The sequence below is a fragment of the Podarcis pityusensis genome (genome assembly GCF_964106645.2).
Source record: "Podarcis pityusensis genome assembly, chromosome: 2".
In the NCBI taxonomy this organism is placed as follows: Eukaryota; Metazoa; Chordata; class Lepidosauria; order Squamata; family Lacertidae; genus Podarcis; species Podarcis pityusensis.
In genome coordinates, this window is record NC_138029.1 from 42,864,039 (window position 1) to 42,887,682 (window position 23,644).

General features: G+C 40.4%; 1 protein-coding gene across 5 annotated transcripts in view; it reads left to right on the plus strand.

The window, feature by feature from the left end:
* Nucleotides 1-23,644, plus strand: part of BRD4 (bromodomain containing 4) — a 76,338-nt gene that overhangs the window by 20,592 nt on the left and 32,102 nt on the right. For all 5 annotated transcript variants that reach the window (XM_080996520.1, XM_080996524.1, XM_080996523.1 and 2 more), the window contains exons 3-6: nucleotides 16,064-16,382; nucleotides 18,520-18,657; nucleotides 19,496-19,631; nucleotides 20,717-21,006. In XM_080996520.1, the coding sequence (XP_080852646.1) occupies nucleotides 16,098-16,382; nucleotides 18,520-18,657; nucleotides 19,496-19,631; nucleotides 20,717-21,006 (849 nt within the window). In that variant the 5' untranslated portion in view covers nucleotides 16,064-16,097. The remainder of the gene's footprint in view (nucleotides 1-16,063; nucleotides 16,383-18,519; nucleotides 18,658-19,495; nucleotides 19,632-20,716; nucleotides 21,007-23,644) is intronic.

Consider the following 23,644-nt stretch of genomic DNA (forward strand, 5'->3'; position numbering starts at 1 on the left):
TAACTAATGTTAATATCCAACAGAACAAATTCTAACTGGGAAGATGATAGCATAGAACTCTAAACCAGCAAAAATTACATAATTAACCCCAAAGGCCTTTTGAAAGAGCCAGGTCTTCACCAACCACTTAAAGCAATATAAGGAATGGACCTGGGAAATCCCATTTTGGCAAGACATTCCACAGAGTAGGTTCTTGTCAGGAAGAGATGTAATGTAGTTGACGTACCAGCTAATGCTGGAAAAAAACACACCTTACAGCCACCACCTGCACAACAAACAGGAGTGCCAGATCAACAAGTACTCCCAAACTACCACCTGCAAGCATTTAAAAGCTTCATACAAAATATGAATATATTTGCATAGCTTCCAACAGCAACAGCTAAATATTAGGAAACATAAATTCACCCAGGTGGTTAAACAACCACCAGTGGTATCCAATTAGTGTGTTCCATCAGAACAAGCATTCCTGCTTGCACAGCAGATTTCCCCCCATCTCGCCTCCACAACTCCTAGGAGTTAAGGAAAACTCCTAGGAAAGACTAAGGGCACACATGAGGGAAAGAGAGGGAGGAGGTTCCATTGGCCAAACAGAAATCCTTGCAGTGGCAGGACACAATAGCTGGATGCTGCGCTATGTTTTACTTGCAGTTGAGTTACAGGTTTTTTTTAATAATAATAAAAAAAAGAATTAATCTTGTTGCAGGGCATTAATACCTCTTTTCTACTAGGCCTTCTTTTATGCAGAAATCTAGCTTCCCTACCAATGACTCACTAGGACAGTGTTTTTCCTCTAGCTAATGCAGGAACTGCAGCAGTGTAACAATGACTGTTCAAGTGTCACTGTCACTTACAGTGTAACGGCCTCACATTACAGGCAGCAAGTAATATAACCCCCCCCCTTCTCTCACTTGCCTCATCTTTTACAATAAAATAATTTTAATGATAATTTTACCTTTTTACAGGCTGAGCACTATTCCACTGTATAACCCCAGTAAGAAAGGCCCATTATCAGAGTAGCCACTCATCTAGTCACCTGTGGTGTGTAAGAATTTTATTTGGGCTACCAGGCTTGGAAACATTACAAATGTTGGTTCTTCCTCCTCCCCCTGTTTTATGCTACAAACAACTAGCATGAGTTTGTGTAGGCAGGAATGCTCGTTATTTTTTATTGACACATCTGGCTGTGCCTGTGTTCCTAATTAGGTAGACGTCTTTTGAGGGAAGTGCTAAAGAGTGTTTCCGGTTAAGCTAGCCTTGAATATATTTTGGTCACTAACTCAGCACCAGTACATGGCACACTTGAGTGAATGATGGAACCCCAACAGGGCTCACTGCTACCACCATAGCGGATGTGGTTCAACCTGGGGGGGTGGCTGACCCTATGTAGTGCATCTTTACTCACCACCACCTTGTTCATTATGCTAGTGCCATTCCCAACACGTGTATGTTAGGGCCACTGTAATTAGCATGGTGATGGCTAGAAGGGAATGGAGGTGCAGCCCATTGGTATTGATGAGTGAAGCTCCTGGTCCATGCACCTGTCCTCCCTAGCACTGCCCCAATGTAATCAACATTATGGCATGGGCAAGTTAATGTGTGCCATGTTACCCTGGTACTTGTTTGATGCACCACCTGGGGCAGGCATGCACCTGTCCTCCAATTAGCAGATGCAGGGGGGGGCATCATTGAGAGGGAACCACTGAGGGTAGCTTGCCCTGGATCTCCTAAACCGTGGCCCCAGTTTGGTCAACTGGTGTACTGTCGAACATCTGCAGTATGTGCCTAGTTAGTGAATGTAGATAAGATGTAAGCATCTTGCTGTTCCTTAAGTTATTTGATCAGTATCATGCAAGCTATTTAATGAACTGGAACAACTTAGAATGTGTACAGAAAAAATTCCAAATTCCTGCTTTCATCTTGGATGTTAACTGCCTCATAGTTCATTTTGTTCTGTAGTTCTCTTATTTTGATTCCACATTATCTGAACACTTCATTGTGATATCTGTATTCCTGATTAGTCAGTCTTCCTGGAGGTGCTCCATTTTCTCCCTCATTATTACTTTGAGTCTTCACTCCTCCTCATCCCAGCTGAAATACTTTCTGCATCTTCCAAGTTGTTGACTCATTCCATTCTTGTCTCCCCCTGGCTTGACTTACAATCTTAATGTATTATAGCAGGCACGTCCAACCGGTAGATCATTGGACGTCTGTGGTCGATCACTAGTAGATCACTGGCTCCCCCGAAAGAAGCTCAACACCTTTGGCTCCCCTAAGAAAAGCTCAACAACTTAGACCTGAACCCCCCCAAAACAGGGCTTTCTGTCCTTAAAAAAGCTCAAAATGTTTGACCTGAACCCCTAAAAATGGGGTAGATCACTCCCAGTTTTTAAACTCTGTGAGTAGATCGCAGTCTCTTGGGAGTTGACCACTCCTGTATTATAGTAACCCTGAATCTCTGCTGATTTTTGTCTATTAGGCTTGCTTTTACATTTCAGCCACACAAAAACTCAGGCAACCTAGAGTCATTATCATAAGTCCAGGACACTTTCAACTAAGCAAAAGTATTCAAGAGGGTACAGAGCACAGCCAGCGAGGGGTGTAGCCTGAAAAGGACTATGGCCTAGAGAGAATCCTGGGGAGCGAATACAGCGGCCTGGAAGGCCTCATTTGGCCCTAAAGCCTGTATCCAAAGAAGTTATGCCATTGGCCCAAGTACTTCCACCTGTGCAATGGGACTTCTTCCCCTGCGGCATCCACAGATCTGCTCTGGAGTTTTCCCAAAACCTCTGAAGCAGATTTGGAAGGGTGTGTAGAGAAGAGAGGGCGAGGAAGTCACACAAACAAGGCTTTCAACCTGCAGAAATGGGACAGCTTAGTTGGATGTAACCTGAGGCTCCCTAGTCTGTCTTAAATTATTGATACATTTAACTCATAACCCACCTACTCTCAGCAACCAGAAACACCATAACCAGACACTGGAGAGACCTGTCAAGAGTAAGCATGGACCAATGGTAACAAATGGTATGGAAAACAGCCTTACTAGAAAAATTAACCAATACACTGAAACTGACACGGGGACAAATAGAAGAAGACGCCGTCACCCCAGTATGGCTCCCCTTTATCATATACATAGCCCAACAAGACGACGACAAGAATCCACCAACAGCATACAAATCAATATGGCTAACCTGATCCAAAACATCCACCTACCCCACTCACACATGAAAACAAAGTTCACCACAGCCAATCACGAATGAACAGTTACACCCTAGGCCAACCCCTAACCTCTCAGCACCAGAGGAACACAAGCGAATAGCAAAGAGAACCTGCACAAGCGACGCTGACACAAAACCCCACACATACATTAAGTAAAATAGAAACATTGCCACCTGACCCCACCCCCACTCACCATTCTCCCCCTCCATCTCTTTACCCCCTTTTCTTCCTGATGTAACACTAATATCTGTAACTTGAAAAAAGAGACATTGCACATACTTTTGTAAACCAATAAATCTTTAATAAAAATACATTAAAAATTATTGATACATTTTACTATGAAGATAAAAATCTTTCTCTCTTACATATAATCCATCTAACTTCGTAGAACTAGTGATATGCATTGGAATCAATTATAGCTTGGTGTAAATAGTATTTGTACTTTGGCTGTATCTGTGCATATCAAAGAGAATGACTTCCCAACTACATCCAAATTGATTCTCTTCTACAGAACACTGCATGGCCAAATGGACCAGGATTGGTGGTCTCCAACTCTGCATGCTTAGTCGACAACTCCATATTTTTCACATATAATAATGTGTATTATTTCTTATATTTTATTCTGCTTTTGCTTGGTTTATAAAATGTAGAACAAACTGGACGTGCTTTATCACATCTTGATAAAATGTGCAAGTGTTCAGAAATTTAAGTATCACAAGTTACCTTTTGCCACATTTTGTACAACTGTGGGTAAATTACTTTGGGGGACTATAATGCAGAAATAATTAACTGGTGTGCCCCCCAACTGGTGGCCACATTAAATTTTAATCAAGATGTGATAAAATGTTTGCCCTAGGTTTTAGTTCTACAGAAAATAAAAACCTTGTTATTATGCAAAATTTCCAAAAAAGAAATTTATTGTGGCTTGTACCTAAATGCATGCGCTCCATAATGATGAAGTCCTTACTGCTAGATGGTGCTAACCTAATGGTGAAGTCAGGTTGCTCATGACTGCCACGAAAGTTAGTTTGAGACTTCAGATGTTGGTAATTTGTGGTGTAAAGTGAGAGGTGCTAAGATTGTAGACATTTATGGGAGAAGATACCCATGTTCAATTGTTCTATGTGTTGAGATTTTCAAGGAGATCTTCACATTGTTAGGGAGGGCCAGAATGAAGACAGACCTGCTAGCTGCAGGAGGACTTCACTACTGAAGCTTCATATAGCAAATTTTCTTTAGAGAAATAGTAAATCTTGAATAAACTTTATACAGGGGTTTTGGAATTCTGTCCCCTTAAAATTATGTAAACTCATCTGGAATTCTAGCTAAAATATACAAACTCAATATGTACCATTTTATTTATGTTTCATGTACTATATGTTTAGCTAATTTTGAATTTTGGTGGATTCTGTACTTGATCCATTCTGTTATCATGCCACTATACACTAATCATCGTTGAAAACACATCTGGTAAGGACCAGAAACATCTCATTAAAATTTGGAGCTAGGATTGTAAGACATATTTAACTTGCTGTTTGATATGATGTTTCTTGTTCAGTTGCATGATCAGTCCTAATGAGGTTTCCAGAATCTTCCTTTATGCTGACTTGCGTTAAGTGTTCAGACAATAAAAACCTTTTATGAAGAATCAAGTGATGAGAAACATCAGTGTTAACTTGAGCACAAGAAAAGAATATGACATTTTGACTTTTACAGTGGTGCCTCGCAAGACGAAATTAATTCATTCTGCGAGTTTTTTTGGCTTGCGATTTTTTCGGCTTGCGAAGCACGGTTTTAACGGGTATTAACGGTTTTAAGAAAAAGGAAACAAACTTGCAAGACACTTTCGTCTTGCGAAGCAAGCCCATAGGGAAATTCGTCTTGCGAAGCAACTCAAAAAACGAAAAACTCTTTCGTCTTGTGAGTTTTTCGTCTTGCGAGGCACCACTGTATTTAGGTGACTGAGTAATTTTAAGTAAATGTTAGAATATAGCCATTTTTATCGATCTTGGGTTTTTGTGGTTATACCATCTCTTCAATTTATTGCTGCCTTATGGACTTCTCAGTATAAAACTTGTAACTAATTTTAAATATAATAAATAAAAGCGTATTATAAAATATTTATGGTAACTTTTTTTTTAAAAAAGTACTGAAAATTAATAGATTACGTTGACTCTCTTTCTACATCTGCTTTATTGTTAATTTCAATCCCTGGCATCTCTAGTTAGGATTGGGAGAGACTCCTGTCTGAAACCCTGGTGATCCATTGCCAGTCAATGTAGATAGACAGTACTGAGCTAGATGGACCCAATGGTCTGAATCCGTATAAGACAGCTTTCTACGTTCCAGTCTCAATCTTATTTCTACTTCTAAATGTTCCTTTTTATTTATTCAAGAGACTGTAAAATAGGTAATGAGGGTGGCATACCTGACTTCTAGGTCTCTCATTGCCCATTTTTTAAGGAAGCAAAATAGCATCGTTAGAGATCACAGTTGTCAGCAATTTATGACCATTTGAACAGTTTTGAGAACTTTTTCTAAAGGGAGCCAGTCTTCTTTCTGCTCTTCCATTTCCATCCAGTCCCCACTGTAGCAATATATAATTGTTATCCAGAAACAAATTGATAATAGTAGTTGTAATCAGTTATTCACAAACTTTTGAACCAATGATGTACTGTTGCACAGTTTGGCTTAGTATTGTTATTAAGCCATCCTCTTTTGGGGTTAAAAACTACACTGTGTGGTGGTGTCACATCATGGTCCAGGCTAGTTACATCCTTGAGCAAGGAATTTTTTTGCAGAATACTGTATATGGCTAAGGGAATAAAAATAAAAGCTGATAATACTTTGGGTAGGTATTGCTGGCAAGATGTTTGGCTATAACCCTTGTTATTCCTGACCATTGGCCATGCTGGCTGGGTTGGATCAGTGTTAGAGTCCAATAACATCTCAGGAGATCATGTTGGTAGCTGTTTTTAAAACTATAACACCTCTTCCATTTCTGATTTACAAATACTGTGTTTTAACTGTTTTTCATGCCACACAGCCTTTGCTTAGTGTAGTGTTTTTTTGATACCTGGGACATGGTGTAGAGATGCCCCTCTAGATGTTTTGGACCTGCTTCCTGAGGCTAATGGGAGGGTGGCAGGTTTGGGAAGATGTTTGGATAGGTGTTTCATGTATTAATGATTTTGGCATGTATCTATGGGTTTTGTGGCTCAAAGGACCTCAAGGGTCCTTAAGTTGGCACATAAATACAACCAGGAAGGTTATCCAAGATTAGAAAAGCACTGGCCTAGAAGCACCAGAAAGGGTAGAACATTCTTATTTATCTCTTTCTGCTGGATTCCGGCAATTCAAGACTTCGCAGCTACCCTGTAACCTGCTAGACGTTGTTTAACCACATGTGAGGAGTTTGATATCAAGGATTACACTAGAAACCAATTAGTTTGAGTACTATAATAGCATACATAGGGTTGTATCCAAAGTTAGTCTTACTTAGAGTAGGTTCATTGACATTAATGAACATAGCTGACTTAGATCCGTTAATTTCTATGGAATGATGATTTGTTTTATTGAATTAAGCTAAAGGTCAATCTAGCATTCAGGTTGTACGTATGGGGTGAGGGGAAAGGAAGCAGAAGTCTTGTTGCACAAGTGGGAATCTGCTTGCATGATGCTGGATGTCACCCCACGGCAATGGCCATTTCTTGTTGATTTGTTGCAAGGATTTGTAAAGTACCTGTGACCCACTCAAATTGTGTCCAAGAATTGACAGACGCAGCAATGGAGAAAAAGAAAGTGATATTTATTGCTGAGCAATAATTGACCCAGTGGAATCGTTTCCAGAGAGTGGGCACCCCAGCTCTAGCTCCCTGAGGCTTTATACCTGAGTACATACATGACATAATCGAATACAATCGGACACGGCAGCAAAAATAAAACCAATGAGCGCATTCAAGTCTTGCCCCCTGATCATGTAAAGAGTTCCCTCCCAACTTCTGCTTTCTTCAGTCTGTACATCAGTTCGACCTTTCCTTTGCTTTATGGTAAGAAAGGAGAAAGGAACTTTATCCGGCCGTTCTGCTGTTGATAGCTCTCCTACGCAACATCTGCTATACGGGGACATTTGTGGTTAGTGTTTTCCTGTTTTAGCTGCTAAGGACCCTGCCTGGACAGGAGGAAAGTGCCAGGACATCAGATTTATTGCTTCCCCCCTTATGTTGGCGAGACATTGAGGACATAAGAAGAACAAGGGGAGAGAACTGGGGCAGAGGTCCTTTTGGATTTTTCAAATCTAAGCAATTTGCTTTAAGCTCTGCAAAAGCCTTCATGATTCAAGCATGGATTATATAAAATCATCATAAAGATATATGGTTATATATGGATATATGGATAACTGATTATATGAAAAGCATACGGGTAAAATTCACCCAGGTGGTCCTGCTTCAGATTGACCCTAATACCTAGTACATACTCATAAAGTGTTTAAATAGCAATATTCCCAGCGCTTTGTATGCTGTGCCTACTAGTCAGTGACTTTGTCCAATCCTTTTTTGAAGTCGTGAAAGTTGGCAACAATTTTGCCATGCATTGTTGCAATGTATATCTAGATTTATTATGTCCTATGTGAAGAAACACCTCTTCAGCCTGGTTGGCACATTATGGTAACCCTTGGTTACAAACAAACTGGCTGACCATGAACAAGCTATGTTCTGGTGCAGGCTACTCAAATCACACTCTTCACTTTTGCCAAGGAAGGAAGAAGCTAACCACAGCACTGAGTTAGCATTTCATGCAACCCAGAGCCTGTGGTTTATTTCTCTTTAAACAAACCATGAGGGGAAGCCAATACCTCTGTGCTTATTATTATGTGCAAACATGTCTTATGTTATGAACCCACTGCCATTTATTCTTATTAGACTGCTCTCACTTCCAGTGAGAGAGAAATTTCTCTTCCCTCTTTACACATTATTCCATAGACCTTGATTAATTGATCCTATCATTTAATAACAGATAGGGTTGAATGGAATGCCTTCAAATATATTCAGATTTAGATTTGTATATGCAATATAGTATCCAGTTACATGACAAATACATAGACTAGAGTTGATAGGCTAGTTAATTTACTAGTCACTACAGTGTTTATTTAACCATAATCAAATACTACCAAATATTCCATGAAGTCAAGAATTTCAAAATGAATCGTGTGATCATTTGATAGAATTGCAGTAGTAAGGGCCCCTTACTTCCCAACAGTGCAGGAATCAGGGCCTGTTACAATGTATTTACATAGGAACTGTCATTATCTGCCTTGTAACTTTTTTGCTTTTGTGCCTCCAGTTAAACAATTGGACCTAATTTCCCTAGCTGACCTCTTGCTTAACAGTAGCGGTCTCTGAACAGGAACAACTTACAGAGTTATAGGCCTTGAATTGCCACCATGTCTAATTTCATTGTGTGTGCTTGTGAAGGTTTTATGTTCTGTATGCAAACAGTGCATGTTGTGCTGCTCATGGAAATAACAGGTGACTGCCACAATTTCATGCTTGCATTTTGTGGTTCCCACTTTTGTGCATATAAGTCAGCCAGCCCACAGCAGAGAGCATACCAATTAAGTTTTTAAAAAGTTTATTAGCATCTAATTGATAATATTTGACTGTTCAAGGGACCAGGAGTGGACCAACTTCAGTTTTCTATTGCCTTAGTGTTTTGCACTAGAGTTCTTGTGATCTACCAATGTGTATTGTTATAGAGCACGACTGTGCACACAGGAACTCTTCAACAGTTGGGGCACAACTTAGTCACTTCTAAATGATATTCAGTATGCAGCTTGGCTTAAGGACGCAAGTTCCTTGCTGGATCAAATCATAGCTCACCTACTATCAGCATTATTTGGCTAAGAGTCCAAACTAGCTTCTACCCATTCTGCTTGGATTTCCTTTTCCTTTTTTGCTTCAGATGTTTAATAATCCCACCCCTTTGCCAGTGCATGAGATAAATGAGATGGCAAAATGGGCCAATCACAAGACAGTGCAAAAGCAAAAACAAGTATATGTACATGACTGCAATGTTAATGACTAATTCAATGCTCAATTTAAAAGTTATCACCTGAGTACTCAGAAGGAAGGTGTGTTTACAGGTCCAGGTTATAGTCTGGTTATCTCCTGTCTCGGGGGTGGAAAACTGGATCTGGCCAGTGGACAAGTTCAGACTTCCCCCAATGCCTGCATGCCACTTTGGCCTGTGGGATAGGTTGCTCATTTGTAAATCACTTGAAATCACTGTATTTTCTGGTGGAGTGTTTTCCTTTGCCTGTGTGATTTAGTTTCAACTGTTGAAATCCAACCATGTGGGAAAATGAAGTATTTCTCTTATCAGCTCTTATCGCAAGCCCCCTATGGGCTGAACCCCATGAAGTTTTTGATTGAGAACTCAATAGAGCAGCTGATCCCAGTGGGGCTTGCTGTCAGCACCAAATTAGCATTTACAGCAATCCTCACTTGCAGAGGAACTATCAGGAGCCCACCTTTAAGGCTCTCAGTTGTTCTTTTGTAGCCTTGCTTTCACCTGCCCCTACACCTGAAATCACAGGTGTGGGGCAGATAGGCATTATTTCAAGGAGACAGCCTTGTAGACCACATTAAGATTCCTGCAGCACCTTATCTGTGGGCTGGAGGTTCCTAACTGCTGTGCTATGTGGAGCCCATTGGAGGACCCAAGTGGCTTGTGCTAAGTGAGGACGTTCAGTACTTGACCGTTGTAATCACCCTTACTTTCTGTGTGTTTATAAGAGATTGCCAATCCATTTTCTTTTGGGGGGCAGGAGATGTATTTATAATCATGTAGGCTTAAGAGACAATGGTTTGATTTCAAACTACAAATCGAGATCTGAAATCATTAAATCAGGATTAAACTACAGTCTCTCGACTTGGATATAACAGGAAATGTCATGGTAGCCCTCCTTTTGTAACAATAAGAATGTCATGTTAGTCTGAAGTATTGATTTTCTTGCTGGCCATGAAATCTGCACATAGGGGATTAATCAGCTTGGTAATTGTATGCACTTACTCCAGGCATACCGGTAGTTAAGGAAAACAGGGTTCTGTTGAGGAACCTTGTAGGTTGACCTCTGCCTTTTGCTTTTTGTTCAGGCAAGGCAAATGTTGCACTTCTGACTTTTCTAGCCGAACCTTAGTTCTGTGTAGTCATGCTAGGACATTAGTTTGATAGGGGTAACATGTAGTAATTATTCAGTCAACTCTCCTTTCTTGACCTGGAGCAGTGATAGCCAACTTCTGCATTCTCTGGTGCTGCTGTGTGTTCACAGTTAATGATTATGTGTGTTTGTGCTGGAATCATTACATACAAAGCCAAAGGAGAGATGCTACAACAATAGTGTCAAATATCTCTTTCTTTTGTACCTGTTTTCCACCGTGAATAAAACTGTTGGGGAAACATAACGTGCATTGATTTAAAATGGATTGAAGCTGACTGAGGTTAAATAAAATACTACAGTTGCTCATCATTTCAGGTATGGAGCTAAGTAGACCAAAATAAAAGGGTGGAAGCAGGATCTTGTCACATAGAAAGATTTAAAAGTTCCAAGAAGAAAGCAATATGATGAAAAAATAAGGAGCTTTCAGTCAGAGCTAAACCACTGAACACACACAGTGCATTGTTTTAGGGAACAACTTTCCATCCTTAAAACTGTTGTCTCAGAAGGCCTGTCTCCTGCTTTGAGAACCATAATGCATTAATAATACTTGTACGTTATATAATTTGAACCTCCTGTTTGTAAATTACTTCTGTATCTAGAGCCTGCCAATTTACATTACTTTTGCTATTCTAATAGAGTGTGGAAGTGCATTAATTCACAGTTTATAGCAGTGTTTCTCAAATTTGTATGAATTTCATTCAGTCTCTGCTAAAAGTAGTTAATTCTGTAAGGCAGGGGTTCTTAACCTGTGGTTCATGAATGAGCTTCAGGGGGTCTGTAAACTAGGTTAAAAAAAAAAAAGATTTTCTATTGCAGTAATAGAAACGGTATGCAATATTTTGTGTTTAGGTGTGAGTCATGCTTCTGAGTAAACAAACATAAAATTGCACTGTAGATTCAACTCCCAGTGTTGTATTGTGGCCACAGGCCAAGTGTCAAAGTAAAAGAACAAGGAACAAACACCTTGGCTTCACAAGCCTGATGTAGGCAGTCATAAGGAAGCAGAAAGCTTGCAAAAGGTAGAGTTGAGCCTCAGTACTGATAATAATGGTTTAGTGGTTTGTGCACAAGCTGGAATGAAGCCTCGGGCTTGTTTTGAAACTACCGTATTTTTCGTTCTATAGGACGCACATTTCCCCCTCCAAAAATTAAGGGGAAATGTGTGTGCGTCCTATAGAGCGAATGCAGGCTGCGCCGCTAAGCCCAAAGCCAGAACAGGGAGACGGAGCACAGCGGAGCGCTCCATCTCGCTGCTCTAGCTTGGGGACGGCTGCGCGCAAACCTCTGCAGGGCAGCGGGGTGCCTTCACCCCGCTGTCCTGCAGAAGCTAGCAAGGCTGTTCCCAAGCCAGAACAGCGAGACGGAGGGCTCCGTCTCGCTGCTCTAGCTTGGGGACGGCTGCGCGCACAGCCTCTGCAGGGCAGCGGGGTGCCTTCACCCCTCTGTCCTGCAGAAGCTAGCAAGGCTGTTCCCAAGCCAGAACAGCAAGACGGAGGGCTCCGTCTCGCTGCTCTAGCTTGGGGACGGCTGCGCGCAAACCTCTGCAGGGCAGCGGGGCGCTGCGCTCCAAAGGCTTCAGGGATCTTTGAGGCTGGCGTTGGGGGAAAGCAGCGCTTCCCCCCACCGCCAGCCCCACAAGCTCTGGTGAATGTACCTTGAACGCACCTTGTTTTAGACGGGGAGAACAAGAAAAAAAAATTTTCCCCTGTTCTCCCCCTCCTATGATCCGGTGCGTCCTATGGTCCGGTGCGTCCAATGGAGAGAAAAATACGGTAAGTCTGTGATAAACCATAGTCCTGGTTGTAAGACAACATGATGAGAAAGTAAAACTAAATGCTAGCAAAACCACCTAGCCATATGGGAGGATGGAGTGTGTAAGCCTGAGGTTGAGCTCATTCCAGTTTACACATGTAGCACTAAACCATGCTCTGGAGCTATGTGCAAACTATACCAATACTGTAGCTACATTCACAGGTCAGAGTAATCCATGGTTTAGCCTGTCAGGAACGAGCTTAGACAAACTTTAGGTTCAATCACTTCCCTCCTCTTTCCATGTGGCATGGTTGCAAGTAGGAATTCAAAAGCTTTCATTTTACTTTTTATTAACCACCCCTTGTCATATTGTCAAACCTGACAAAGGCCCAGTTCGCATGCAGTGCTGAACCATGATTTAGCACTATGTTTGTGAGCAGGAAGCAGTATGACGAAAGTCATGGACTCATATACTTCCTCATCGTCTCAAGCCGGGAGGAGAAGTTAGCTAGCATTTACTTTATTTTACAAAATCTTGGCATAGTGTTATATAGATAAATCAGAGATACAGACCACCATGGGCTCCTTGGGAGGAAGTTTAATAAATGAAGCTGGATAGTTAAACTTCATAACCCATTATTTGAAGATGGCTGATCATATTATAGAGCTCAGACATAATGTGAAACTCTGGGTTGTTGAATTTGGAAGCAAAAGTTTATTATCTTGTAGCTACACCAGAGGAGAGGGAAGGGGCATCAGTGGATCCTAACACTCACCTATGCTTGGCCCTGTCACATTGAAGCATAGTTTGATGTCTGGATGTAGCTGCTGCTCCTGAGAGTGGCTAACTTGTTGCCCTTCGATTCCCTTCAGCTCCAGCCGGCATGATAGGAATAATGGGAGTTGTAGTCCAACGACATTTGGAAAGCCACAGGTTAGCCACAGGTTAGCCACCCATGGTTTTGAGATCAAGAAGGCTTGGTGCCTCCCTGTTGCAAATGTCTCCTTTGGCAGACAGGATCTCACTGATCAGTACACATCCACTTAGGGCGCTGCTTCAGTTTCTTGCAAGTAATTTTAATAACCAATTCACAGTTGTCATTTATTAGAAATTACATGTTCTTTATGGGAGGGCAGTTATGGCATTAACCGTCTAAGAAATAATAATTCAAATGCACAAATGATACACATAGCTTTTATAGCTTGTGTATATGAGATAAGAGAATTTGGAAATTTGGGCTCCTTTATGTGTTCCAGTCTTTTAGCACCCTCTCCTGACACTCCTTGTGTATTGCACTGTTTAAAAGGGATCTGGGCTGTTCAAGGCATTTCCTAAAAGAACATAAAAAAGAATTAAGTAGCATTTTTAAAAATTTGAGTTAGTGTTTGAAGAATTTTTCTGTTTAAGACCGAAAGCCAAAAATTTCCTTTTTATTGCTTTTTGAAAAAGAATTGCAATGGTGTTATCAGATTATTTCTGATATTTTATCATCACTTTACTAAAATGTAATCATGTTGCTTTACAAATGTTAAAACAATAATAAGGTAACAAATAAAAAAACAAAAATAGAAAACAGACAGCAATTATACATCCTTAAAAGCAATGTCTTGCAGAAACCTGTTGAACAAAAACAGTTTTTGCTTCTTCCCTAAAAGCAATTGGGGATACTGATTTAATTTTGTTATTCGATTTCTTACCCACCCTTCATTATGAAGGAAGAATTAAAAAACACCATCCCTTGAAGTGTACTGCACCACCAGGTGAAGTTATTTATAGGGTGGAAGAGCAGGAAGTGATACTTCTGTTACCTTTTCCACCACTGATGCCACTTTTTTATATGACAGTAATAGCTGCTGAACTTTCCAACTGGTTCATGCTGGTTGAAGGTATGGTAAGGAAAAGGGAGTAGTGTGAGAATTCTGCTCAATCAGACCACGGATCTATCTGATCCAGCTTCCTGTTTCCAACAGCAGCCAGCAACATCCTTTTCTTTCTTTCTTTGGTGGAAACTCAAAAGCAGCACATGAAGGCAACAGCTCTCCACTATTGTTTGTTTCCCATGACTGCTATTTAAGGACATATGCAGTGTTTCTCAAACTTGGGCCCCCAGCTGTTGTTGGACTACAACTCCCATAATCCCTAGCTACCAGAACCAATAGGGATAATGGGAGTTGTAGTCTAACAACAGCTGGGGACCCACGTTTGATAATTTTGTGTGGTAGAAAAAATTATAAATTAAATGTCATGTGAATAAGTGCTTTAAAAAAACACCAAACCATTTTGAATCTATTGCCAGTTTAACCTAATGACTGTATTCTGGATTTTGAGAGGAGGAAAAACATCATTTTACATAGTGAAAGCTTTTATAAACCTGTCCACTGTAGCCACCCAAAAAGCCTGAAGCATTTTAGATTTTCCGTGTAAGTGAGGGTGTTCTAACCTCCTAATCATTTTATTGCTTTTTCTTCATCTTTTCCAGTTCTAACCCTTTTGAGATTCGTTAACCAGAACTGAATACAATGTTCCAAATATGGCCAGTTTAACTTTAATGAACAATAGCTAAGTTTCCATTGTACGGGAGAAAAATTGAGATTTTTGCCATGAGTAAACAACAGTCCAGAAAGAGGGAAGGGAAAAGCTATGCTCACTGCTAGTTGCAACTGTTAAAAACTGTGCGGCTTTGAATACAGATGTATTTTGTGGAAAATGTGGTATATAAATCAATTTACCACGACTATCCTGTGGCAATCATGAGGAGGACCTTTTCAATTGTGGCATGCACTCTTTCCTCTGAAATAGGACAAGTGCCTACTATTGGCTTGGGGCAGTTCCTAAAAACTTACCTTTTCTCCTAGGCCTTTACTGAGCATTAATACAGGAAGCTCCCCATTTACCTGGGGGTTGCGTTCTGAGGCACCGTGCACATCAGTAGGATGTGCATAAGCTCACCCTGCTCCTAGCTGATGAGAAATGCAAAACCAGCTATACATGGCAGTAGCAGTAAGAAGCAAGGGAAGCAGGCACACTCCATTGGCTCCACTGAAAGACCAAGTTCCATTGGGTTCCTCCTTTTCTCAACTTCTTCTGCCGGCAGCTATTCCATAAATTTTCTGCAGAGGGAGAGATGGAAAGCAGGACCACTCAGTCGACTCAGCTGAGACCAGTTCAATTTGGCTCCCTCTGTTCCTGAATTGTTTCCATTCCAGTTGGTCACTGAGGACTATTATGTACCTTTAAGAATTGTTTCCTGAATATGCTTGCCTTCCTCTTCCCTCCTCATTGCTTTCCTTTTGTGTCATTTCTTTTAGATTGCATGCCTGTGAGCAGAGACTGCCTTTTTTATTGATCTTATATAAGCTACTCTGAAAGTCTTTTCATTTGAGGAGTGGGGTAAACATGCTTTAAAGGCATTTTTTGTGAAAGACTTTTGAGTAACATTCAGCTATGGCATCCTGCTGATGCTGTGAACTTGTGTAAAATAACTTCCCCTTCTTTTGCTTCTTTCTGTAGCCCCTTGTATGCTGCCAAAATCTGTTTCTGGGGCTGGGGGAGTAGAAAGGAAGGTCCTGGCATACCTGCTAGCACAGTGTTGGATCTTGTTCATAGGAAAAATGTTTAGTAAAATTTGGTGAAGAGAAAAGATGGATTATACTAGAAGACTCCACACCTGCTTTGCTCAGGGTACTCTGATGGTTCGGTTGCTAGCCTAGTGTAGGATTTTACAAAGTAAGAGGGTGAACCAAGCTACATACTTGTGTGGGTGTATTCTTTTACTCTCTGCAAATGGAAGCACACACACAAAAATACGTTTTGTGCACAAATGTATAGTTAATCTTATCTGACCCATGTTTAATATTGTTGCATTTGCTTTACAGAGTGCCTAGTGGAGAATGCAATGGGATCAATAGCATGTCTGCGGAGAGTGGCCCTGGGACAAGACTGAGAAATTTACCAGTAATGGGAGATGGACTAGAAGCTACACAAATGTCTACAACACAGGCACAGGGCCAAACCCAACAAGGCAATACTGCAGCTAATAACCCACCTCCACCAGAGACCTCAAATCCTAACAAACCCAAGCGTATGACCAACCAGCTGCAGTATCTGCTCAAAGTGGTGCTCAAGACACTATGGAAACATCAGTTTTCATGGCCTTTCCAGCAGCCTGTGGATGCTGTCAAACTAAACCTCCCTGTAAGTATAGACTTAAGATACATTGTTGCTCCTTTAATTCTCTTATCATTTAGTGGTGTGAGAGGGCAAGGGGTGGAATGCTTGTGGAAGATGGGAGGTGAGGAGCAACCCAAAGGTGGAAAAAAATGTGTGTGGCAGCGGAATTGGCTAGGGGGTCAACAGGAGAGGAATAGAAATGTAGTTTCATGAGGACGGAAATAAACATAAACGTTAGAGTTTCTTCAGAAGTGTTGAAGGGACTGGGAACAGGACTAAAGAAAGCATGCGGTCAGCTGAGATTCTAAAGTACTGAATATTATAGGACAAAGGGGCATCAAATGGGCCTACAGTAAAGTGAGGGAAATAAGTTAGATAATGTGGAGTAAGGAGTAGGCATGTGGGTGGGGAGAAAATCAAGCATGAAAGCAGCATATGTTATGTTCAATGAATTAAATTTCATAGGAAGGATGCTTGATACAGCTGGAAGCTAAAGAAGGGCTATCATCTGGTGTGCCCATCCATATTTTCAGTCGCTATTGCTGGTTCCCAACATCTCTCCCCGTATTGTGTATCTAATGTAGACATAATTCCCCTGGGTAGGAGTTGTATCACTTTGGGCTCTATATAGCAGATAGCACAGCATTTCTTTTCAGTTAATTAATTAATTGTGGCAGCAACATTTATTTGTATGGTAAGGTTATTTTATAATTATTGTATGGGAGTATTTTTATTTGCTTGATGCTTAGCTTTCCTCGTATCAAACCTAAATAATTGGTTTGGTTGGCAAATGGGAGGTTTTATTTTCATATTTAGTTTTTCTGATACCTTGTTAGTACTTGGCTTACATTAGCCATGCCTCCATGATTTATCTTGTTAGTTATCCAAAGGGTTCTTCTGTGAAAAATCTGAAAATAAGACCTCAAAGTCTACTTACTAGCTAACCAACAGGCCATAGTAATGTGGACACTGATATGCTGCTTCCCCACCACTCAGGGACCATTTTATTCAGCTGTATTACTCAGGCAGTGTGAAAGAAATCTTGCAAGCTGTTTGAAACAACATTCCTTTGTTGGAGCACTCCTAAATAGATTTCTCTGCATGCTTGGTCAGTGGTCAGCTTGTATTCTTCCTAGTCAGGATATTAGGTTGATTTTAAGAACTGTGATGCCCAGTGTACCCATCCTGATTTTATGGGCCTGATCCACATCATTCCTGTGCTGTGCAGCACTGCATGGTGCTACAGGGATGCTTCTGCCCATGAAATTGTTGAAAATTTGTGTTGCCAAAGAAAGAACAATTAAATGGCTACCAGAGCCCATTGGAAATGTTACAGAGCATGCTTACAGGGCTACTTCATTCCCTGACTACTAAAGCTATATATGCAGTTCAGGCAAATCCCTGTCTTTCAGTATGTGCTGTTGTTGTTGAAGACTAGCTAACTAAACTGGTGGTCTGAAAAGAGAGCTATTGACAGGAATTGTGAACTGCAGCCCCAGAATCCTTCCCAACATTAGAAATGTTGTTTTAAAAGTTCTGGTTTACATTGTTTACTGGGTGCAGATACCTTACTTTGTTTGAACAGACAGCTGATGGTTTTCCATATTAATTGTCATGAAATTTGGGCTCTATCGGCCATTAGGTGTGCGTCTTTCCTTTACATTAAAAGTCTGTTTTAAACCCAGTATCACAGAGGAACTGAGGGTTGAACTAGATAGGACTATATCTTGCCTTTGGTTAAAAGTAGCTATGGAGGGATAAGGATTTAAAATGGGTTTCTTTTACCCATGTGTCCCCACACCAGTCCCCCAATGGATGTTGCATCTGAAGTTGCCATTAGCTACAAAGGGTGTAAAAGATGTGAATAATACAGCACTAATGTGTCTGACTGTGTAGAAGCAGTTATAAATAGATATTCCAATAGCTAAGGATTAAAAGGTTGAATGATTTCCCTCTTTGTCAGTTGTTTTGATAAGACTCTGAATGCTTCTAGGTTTAAAATTATTTTATCTTCTAGACATTGTTACTAAATATGTTGACATATTAATTATTAGAGTTGGGACAGAGAGAAAATTTATAAGCTTTTCTACCTGAAAGGCTTGAATGCAGTATGCCTGGTAAAATTTTCAGTTATAATAATTAATCTTCTCTGTTGCCACAGGATTATTATAAAATTATTAAAACTCCTATGGATATGGGAACAATAAGGAAACGCTTGGAGAATAACTACTACTGGAATGCTCAAGAATGTATCCAGGACTTCAATACAATGTTTACAAACTGTTATATCTATAATAAGGTATGTTGCCTTCATATATTTGGGCTTTCAAATTATGTGTCTGTGACATCGCATGAGACTCTCTCATGCAACAGTACTTTCCTTCTTCTACCTGCCCTAGAAGCAACATTTCTTTTAAAATATATTCTTTATTTAGAGAAGGTAAAATTCTTCACTTTTTAACAGTTTTCAGAATTGAGATTTAAAACAAGCAGGTTCCAAATGTTTAACTCTGATAAACTTGTCTGCCTTGAGATTTTTTTAAAACAACAACAAAAAGAAACAAGATATAAATCTCTACAACAAAACAATATTATTGAATCCATTTCAAAAGCACATATAAGTGTGTATATTACTTTAGTTATATAATGAAATACAGTGAGTTGGGGGGCGAGAGCTGTATGCTGGCAAATACTTGAATGGCCAAATTTGATTTGGAAAAAGTCAAGTAGAACCCAGAAGTGACTACATTAGACACAGTGTAGAATATGATGTGGTTAAAGGGAACCCGAAGCCACAGGGCTTTTAATGAAAGCGTGCAGCTTGGAAATTGCAATCTAAAAGCTCTTCACGACGTCTTAAGATCACATTGCAATAAATACATCCGTATCAAGGGCTGTGTCCAGTCTTCATCTTAGGCAGAATAGACCTGTTGAAATTTATAGACATGATTAACTTAGGTCCATAAATTTCAGTGGGTTTGCTTTGAATAGAATTTGGAAACAACCCCAGAACATGGCAGCCAACACATCCAGGTGTCATTGATACGAATATTCAGATTTATTGCCATGTCATTCTGTTATTTCCATGCTATTAGAGTTATGAATGTGTGTAACCTCTTAATTTTTTGTTTGTTCAGCCAGGGGATGATATTGTTTTAATGGCAGAAGCTCTAGAAAAACTTTTTCTGCAGAAAATATCTGAAATGACACAGGAAGAAACTGAAATTGTTATAGTCCAGACAAAAGGAAGAGGACGGGGGAAGAAGGAAACAGGTACTGATATTGGGACTGCCCATTCAGTTTGCAGGGTTTTTTTTTCTTTTGGACTAGCCAGTGCTCACTGTCATTACTTATGTATTTGAATAGGGTGGATTAGCTTGTACTTGAAAGGAACTTGAGTTTGTGTGTGTATGTTTCATGTACCTCTAGTATCCATGTCGGGGAGAGATAATTACCTAGTGTCAGCAAGTAATAATGCAGAAACGTCTCTTAAACAAAGCATCGACATCAATCACTCCCTTTGTCTTGGGGTGGGGGGCAGAATCTATCCCTGCTAATAGGCTCTCAGCCTGGGAAAGTGGAGTATAGAAATCACTTTCTTTAGTTTTCCAATGTACAGGGTAACAATACTTCCCATGCCTCTCCCCCAACAAACCAAAAACTATCCAAATAGAAGGCTCTCACTTTAAGAAGAGGTAGGAATCAGTATCTCCAATTTCATGTACAGTTTAGCCCCAAAACATCAATCTCTATAAAGAAAGGAAAAACAGTAACACGGGTAAGCAAAAATTCATTATTTTTTTTTTGGGGGGGGGGATATGCCCTGCACCCCAAAGGCAGTCCCAGAAATAGCTACAGCAGTCACTGTTGCTCAGCTGATGATAATGAGCCAGGTAATGAGGCTCCCAGTCACACAGCCAGTCTATTTGCCCACCTCCCTCCAGTGCCTGCAAGGCATAGCATTGGTTTCTCCTGGAGGCGCAGAAGGCCTCCAGCAGCCTCCAGCTTTGTCCACACTCAACCAGTCTTGCTCAAAGTCCTTGAGCAAGCAGGTCTAGCTTAAATAAAAATTTTTAAAAAAATAAACCAGTTCTGGAAGGAGCACTGAGAATGGTCAGCCTGTTGCGCAGCCAGCTGAAGATAATGAACCAGGTAACTAGGCTATCAGCCAGCTGAAGATAATGAGCCTGGTAACAAGGCTTTCAATTTCACAGCCTCTTGATTTGCCTACATCTCCCCAGCATTTTCATGGCATAGCAGTGATTTCTCCTGCAGGGGGTTGGGCTATTTGAACTACGTTTTTGCATGTGTTGAGGTTTGCTGGGTACATCACATGACTATGCTTCCTTTTCTAACAGTTACATCCAAGGCTGGAGCATCAACGGTACAGAATACAACTCAAGCATCATCCCCACCACAGACGCAGGCTTCACAGCCAAATCCTCAGCCGGTGCAAACAACTCATTCCTTTCCTTCTGTGACCCCTGACCACATTGTCCAGACGCCATTACCAACGCTGGTGCCTCCCCAGCTTCCCCCACCACCACCTCCCCAGCCTCCTCCTCCCCCTCCCCCTCCTTCAGCTTCTGTCCCCCAACCCATTCAAACACACCAACCAATTATCCCAACTGCTGCACAGCCCATGAAGGTGAGTAAATTACAGCTTTGCTCTTTTGTTTCATTATGGCAAGTGACAGTTTTAGATGAATAGGTGAAATGGCTTGCCAAAAGCTATATTGATCCAGGGCATATTTCTGCTTAAGGTTCTCTCACTACATTCTTGCAGAGTTAGGACTTCCCCCCATTTAAATTTTGTTTGCCTGTAATCTTCTACCTCTGAAGGCTAGAGAGCAGGGTTATATTAGAATATATGCTGTGCTTGTAGAAGACCCAAGTTCTATCCTTGGTATGTCTCCTTTGGGTCGGGAAAGAATTCTGCATGAGGCCAATGGGAGTGGTTGAATCTCAGTGATAGAGCCCATCCTTTGCATTCAGAAGGTTCCAGGTTCAGTTCCTGGTATCTCTAGGTAGGGCTGAGAAAGACTCTTTTTTTAAAATTTAATTTGTTTAATCATTTTTTCAATACAAACATCAACCGCAAAAGAGACATACAACAAAAACCATAATAACAATAATAACACAATTTGACAATTCAGATTTGAATACAGTGATATACCTATGACTACACCTTTTAAAACAATATTTTCCCACCTCTCTCTCCTCCCCCTACTTCCCACCACCATCCGCCTTATCGCTTAAATATTAGTTCCAGATTTCTTCATATTTATCCATTCTTATTTTGTGTCGACATGCAATTTGTTTGTATGTAGCTAATCTGTCCATATTATCAATCATGTGCTCAATGAAATCTTTTTGCGGCTCTTCCAATTCATCAAATAAGGTTTTTTGCTTCTAATATAGCACAATACATCCATTTATTTATTTTTTGACCCCTTGAAATCTCCCATGTTTCCAGAATATAATTTAGAATTAAATTCAGTTCCTCTAAATAACAATTTCTTTTTATTACTCTTGCTATAAATAGCCTCACCTCACACCAAAATGATCTTATCAGGCAGTTAATCAACATACGTACTAAGTTCGCCTTTTTACTCCCACATCTCCAGCAGTTGTCTGCACTTGTTATTTTCTTCTGGTATAGTTTTTCTGGAGTCCAGTGGACTCTGAATATTCTTTTCTGTTGAATAAGTCTTAATCTTAGATCCATAGAGGCCATTTCTGTTGATTTTATACTTGACTCCCATATATCATTTGTTATCTGTACCCCTAACTCTTCACTCCACTTTTGTCTTATCATATTCTAAATCATATTTCTTCCTGTTGAGTAGGGTTTTATATAGTGCAAGTATAGAGTTTTTGTTTTCGTTGCAGAGATTAAATTTTGTAGTAGCGTGGGTGTTTCCGATGCTGCTATAGCATCAGGGCCAAACTGCCTTTCCAACATATGTTTCAATTGGATGTATTGCCATTGTGTTTCACTGGTTAATCCATACTTTACTTGGGAAAAGACTCTTGACAGAAACCCCGGAGAGCCTCTGCCAGACAATGTGGACAATTCTTGGCTAGATTGTCCAATAGTATGACTCCTATGTTCCTAAATGGAGGCATGAATAATTGTCAGTGCTGGGCTGAATGAATCATTGTACTGACTTGGTAAAAGAGAAAACTTATATTATTATATATCTTTTTCTTAAAGTTGATTCCCCCTTCCCCCCAATAATGTACCCATGCTGAGAGTCACTTCACAAATCTCATTTTACACAAACTAGTAAGCTGCAATTGGCTGGGCATTTCTGCTACGTGTGCACATTCTTAAAATTGTGTGTTTCCCGTATAAAGCATGACGGAGCCTTGAGCTTTCCCTGGAAATAAAGTGGTTGAAATGTCCTCTGCTACCTTCCTAGAACATCTTTTTAAAATCTTTGAGAGAAATGTGTAACTGTGCAGTCTCACTGTCCCAGGTAAGTCAGCTTGAGCTAAGTAATGCGACACCCATGAACCAGGTGCAATATGTACTCCCTCAGGTGGAAGCCATGTTTTGTACCCTGAGGAACCGAAAAGCAACAGAGAGAAAAGCAAAAGTGGTGTAAAGTCCGATTAATACAGCCACTAGATGATGTATTTGATGGCTAAATGTAGACGTTAGTGGTTAGCACAGGTTTTTATATTGGTGTGGTCGTTGCATGGGAAATTGCCCCTCTTTAGTGTGATACAGTTTTAGCCTCTCCAGTGCAGATTCTTAGATATTTGATTCCTATCATTGGTCAGTTCAGTACTGAGGTTTGACCCTTGTTTTTCACCTCTCTCTTTTACATGGAGCTTGCAAGTGAAAACCAGATCTTCCTACTACAGATAACAATTACAACATTTCTAAATGTACTTATTAGGGAATAAGCTCTATTGAGCACAGTAGGACTTACTTCTGAGTAAACTTGGATAGGATTGTGGTGAGTGTTTTGTAAAGGTAGATATAGGTAACGTGATTTTTAGACAACTATGCTTTTCTCAGTTTCAAAACTGGGTATTCAAAATTTTCATCTTGAACAGCACCATTCCAAACAGCATTCAAGTGAAATGAACCTGTAATGAATTCAATTCTCAAAATGTGATGTTTTCATGTCATCAGTTCAGAAACTCTTATCATGTAAACTTAGTACTATTGGGGAGGAAATTAAAACATTCATTTTAAGTGGGCAGCATAAGCTGTCTGTTTAATGTAGCACTTTAGAGTGTTTGCATTGTTTCACATGCATTATCTAAGTCAG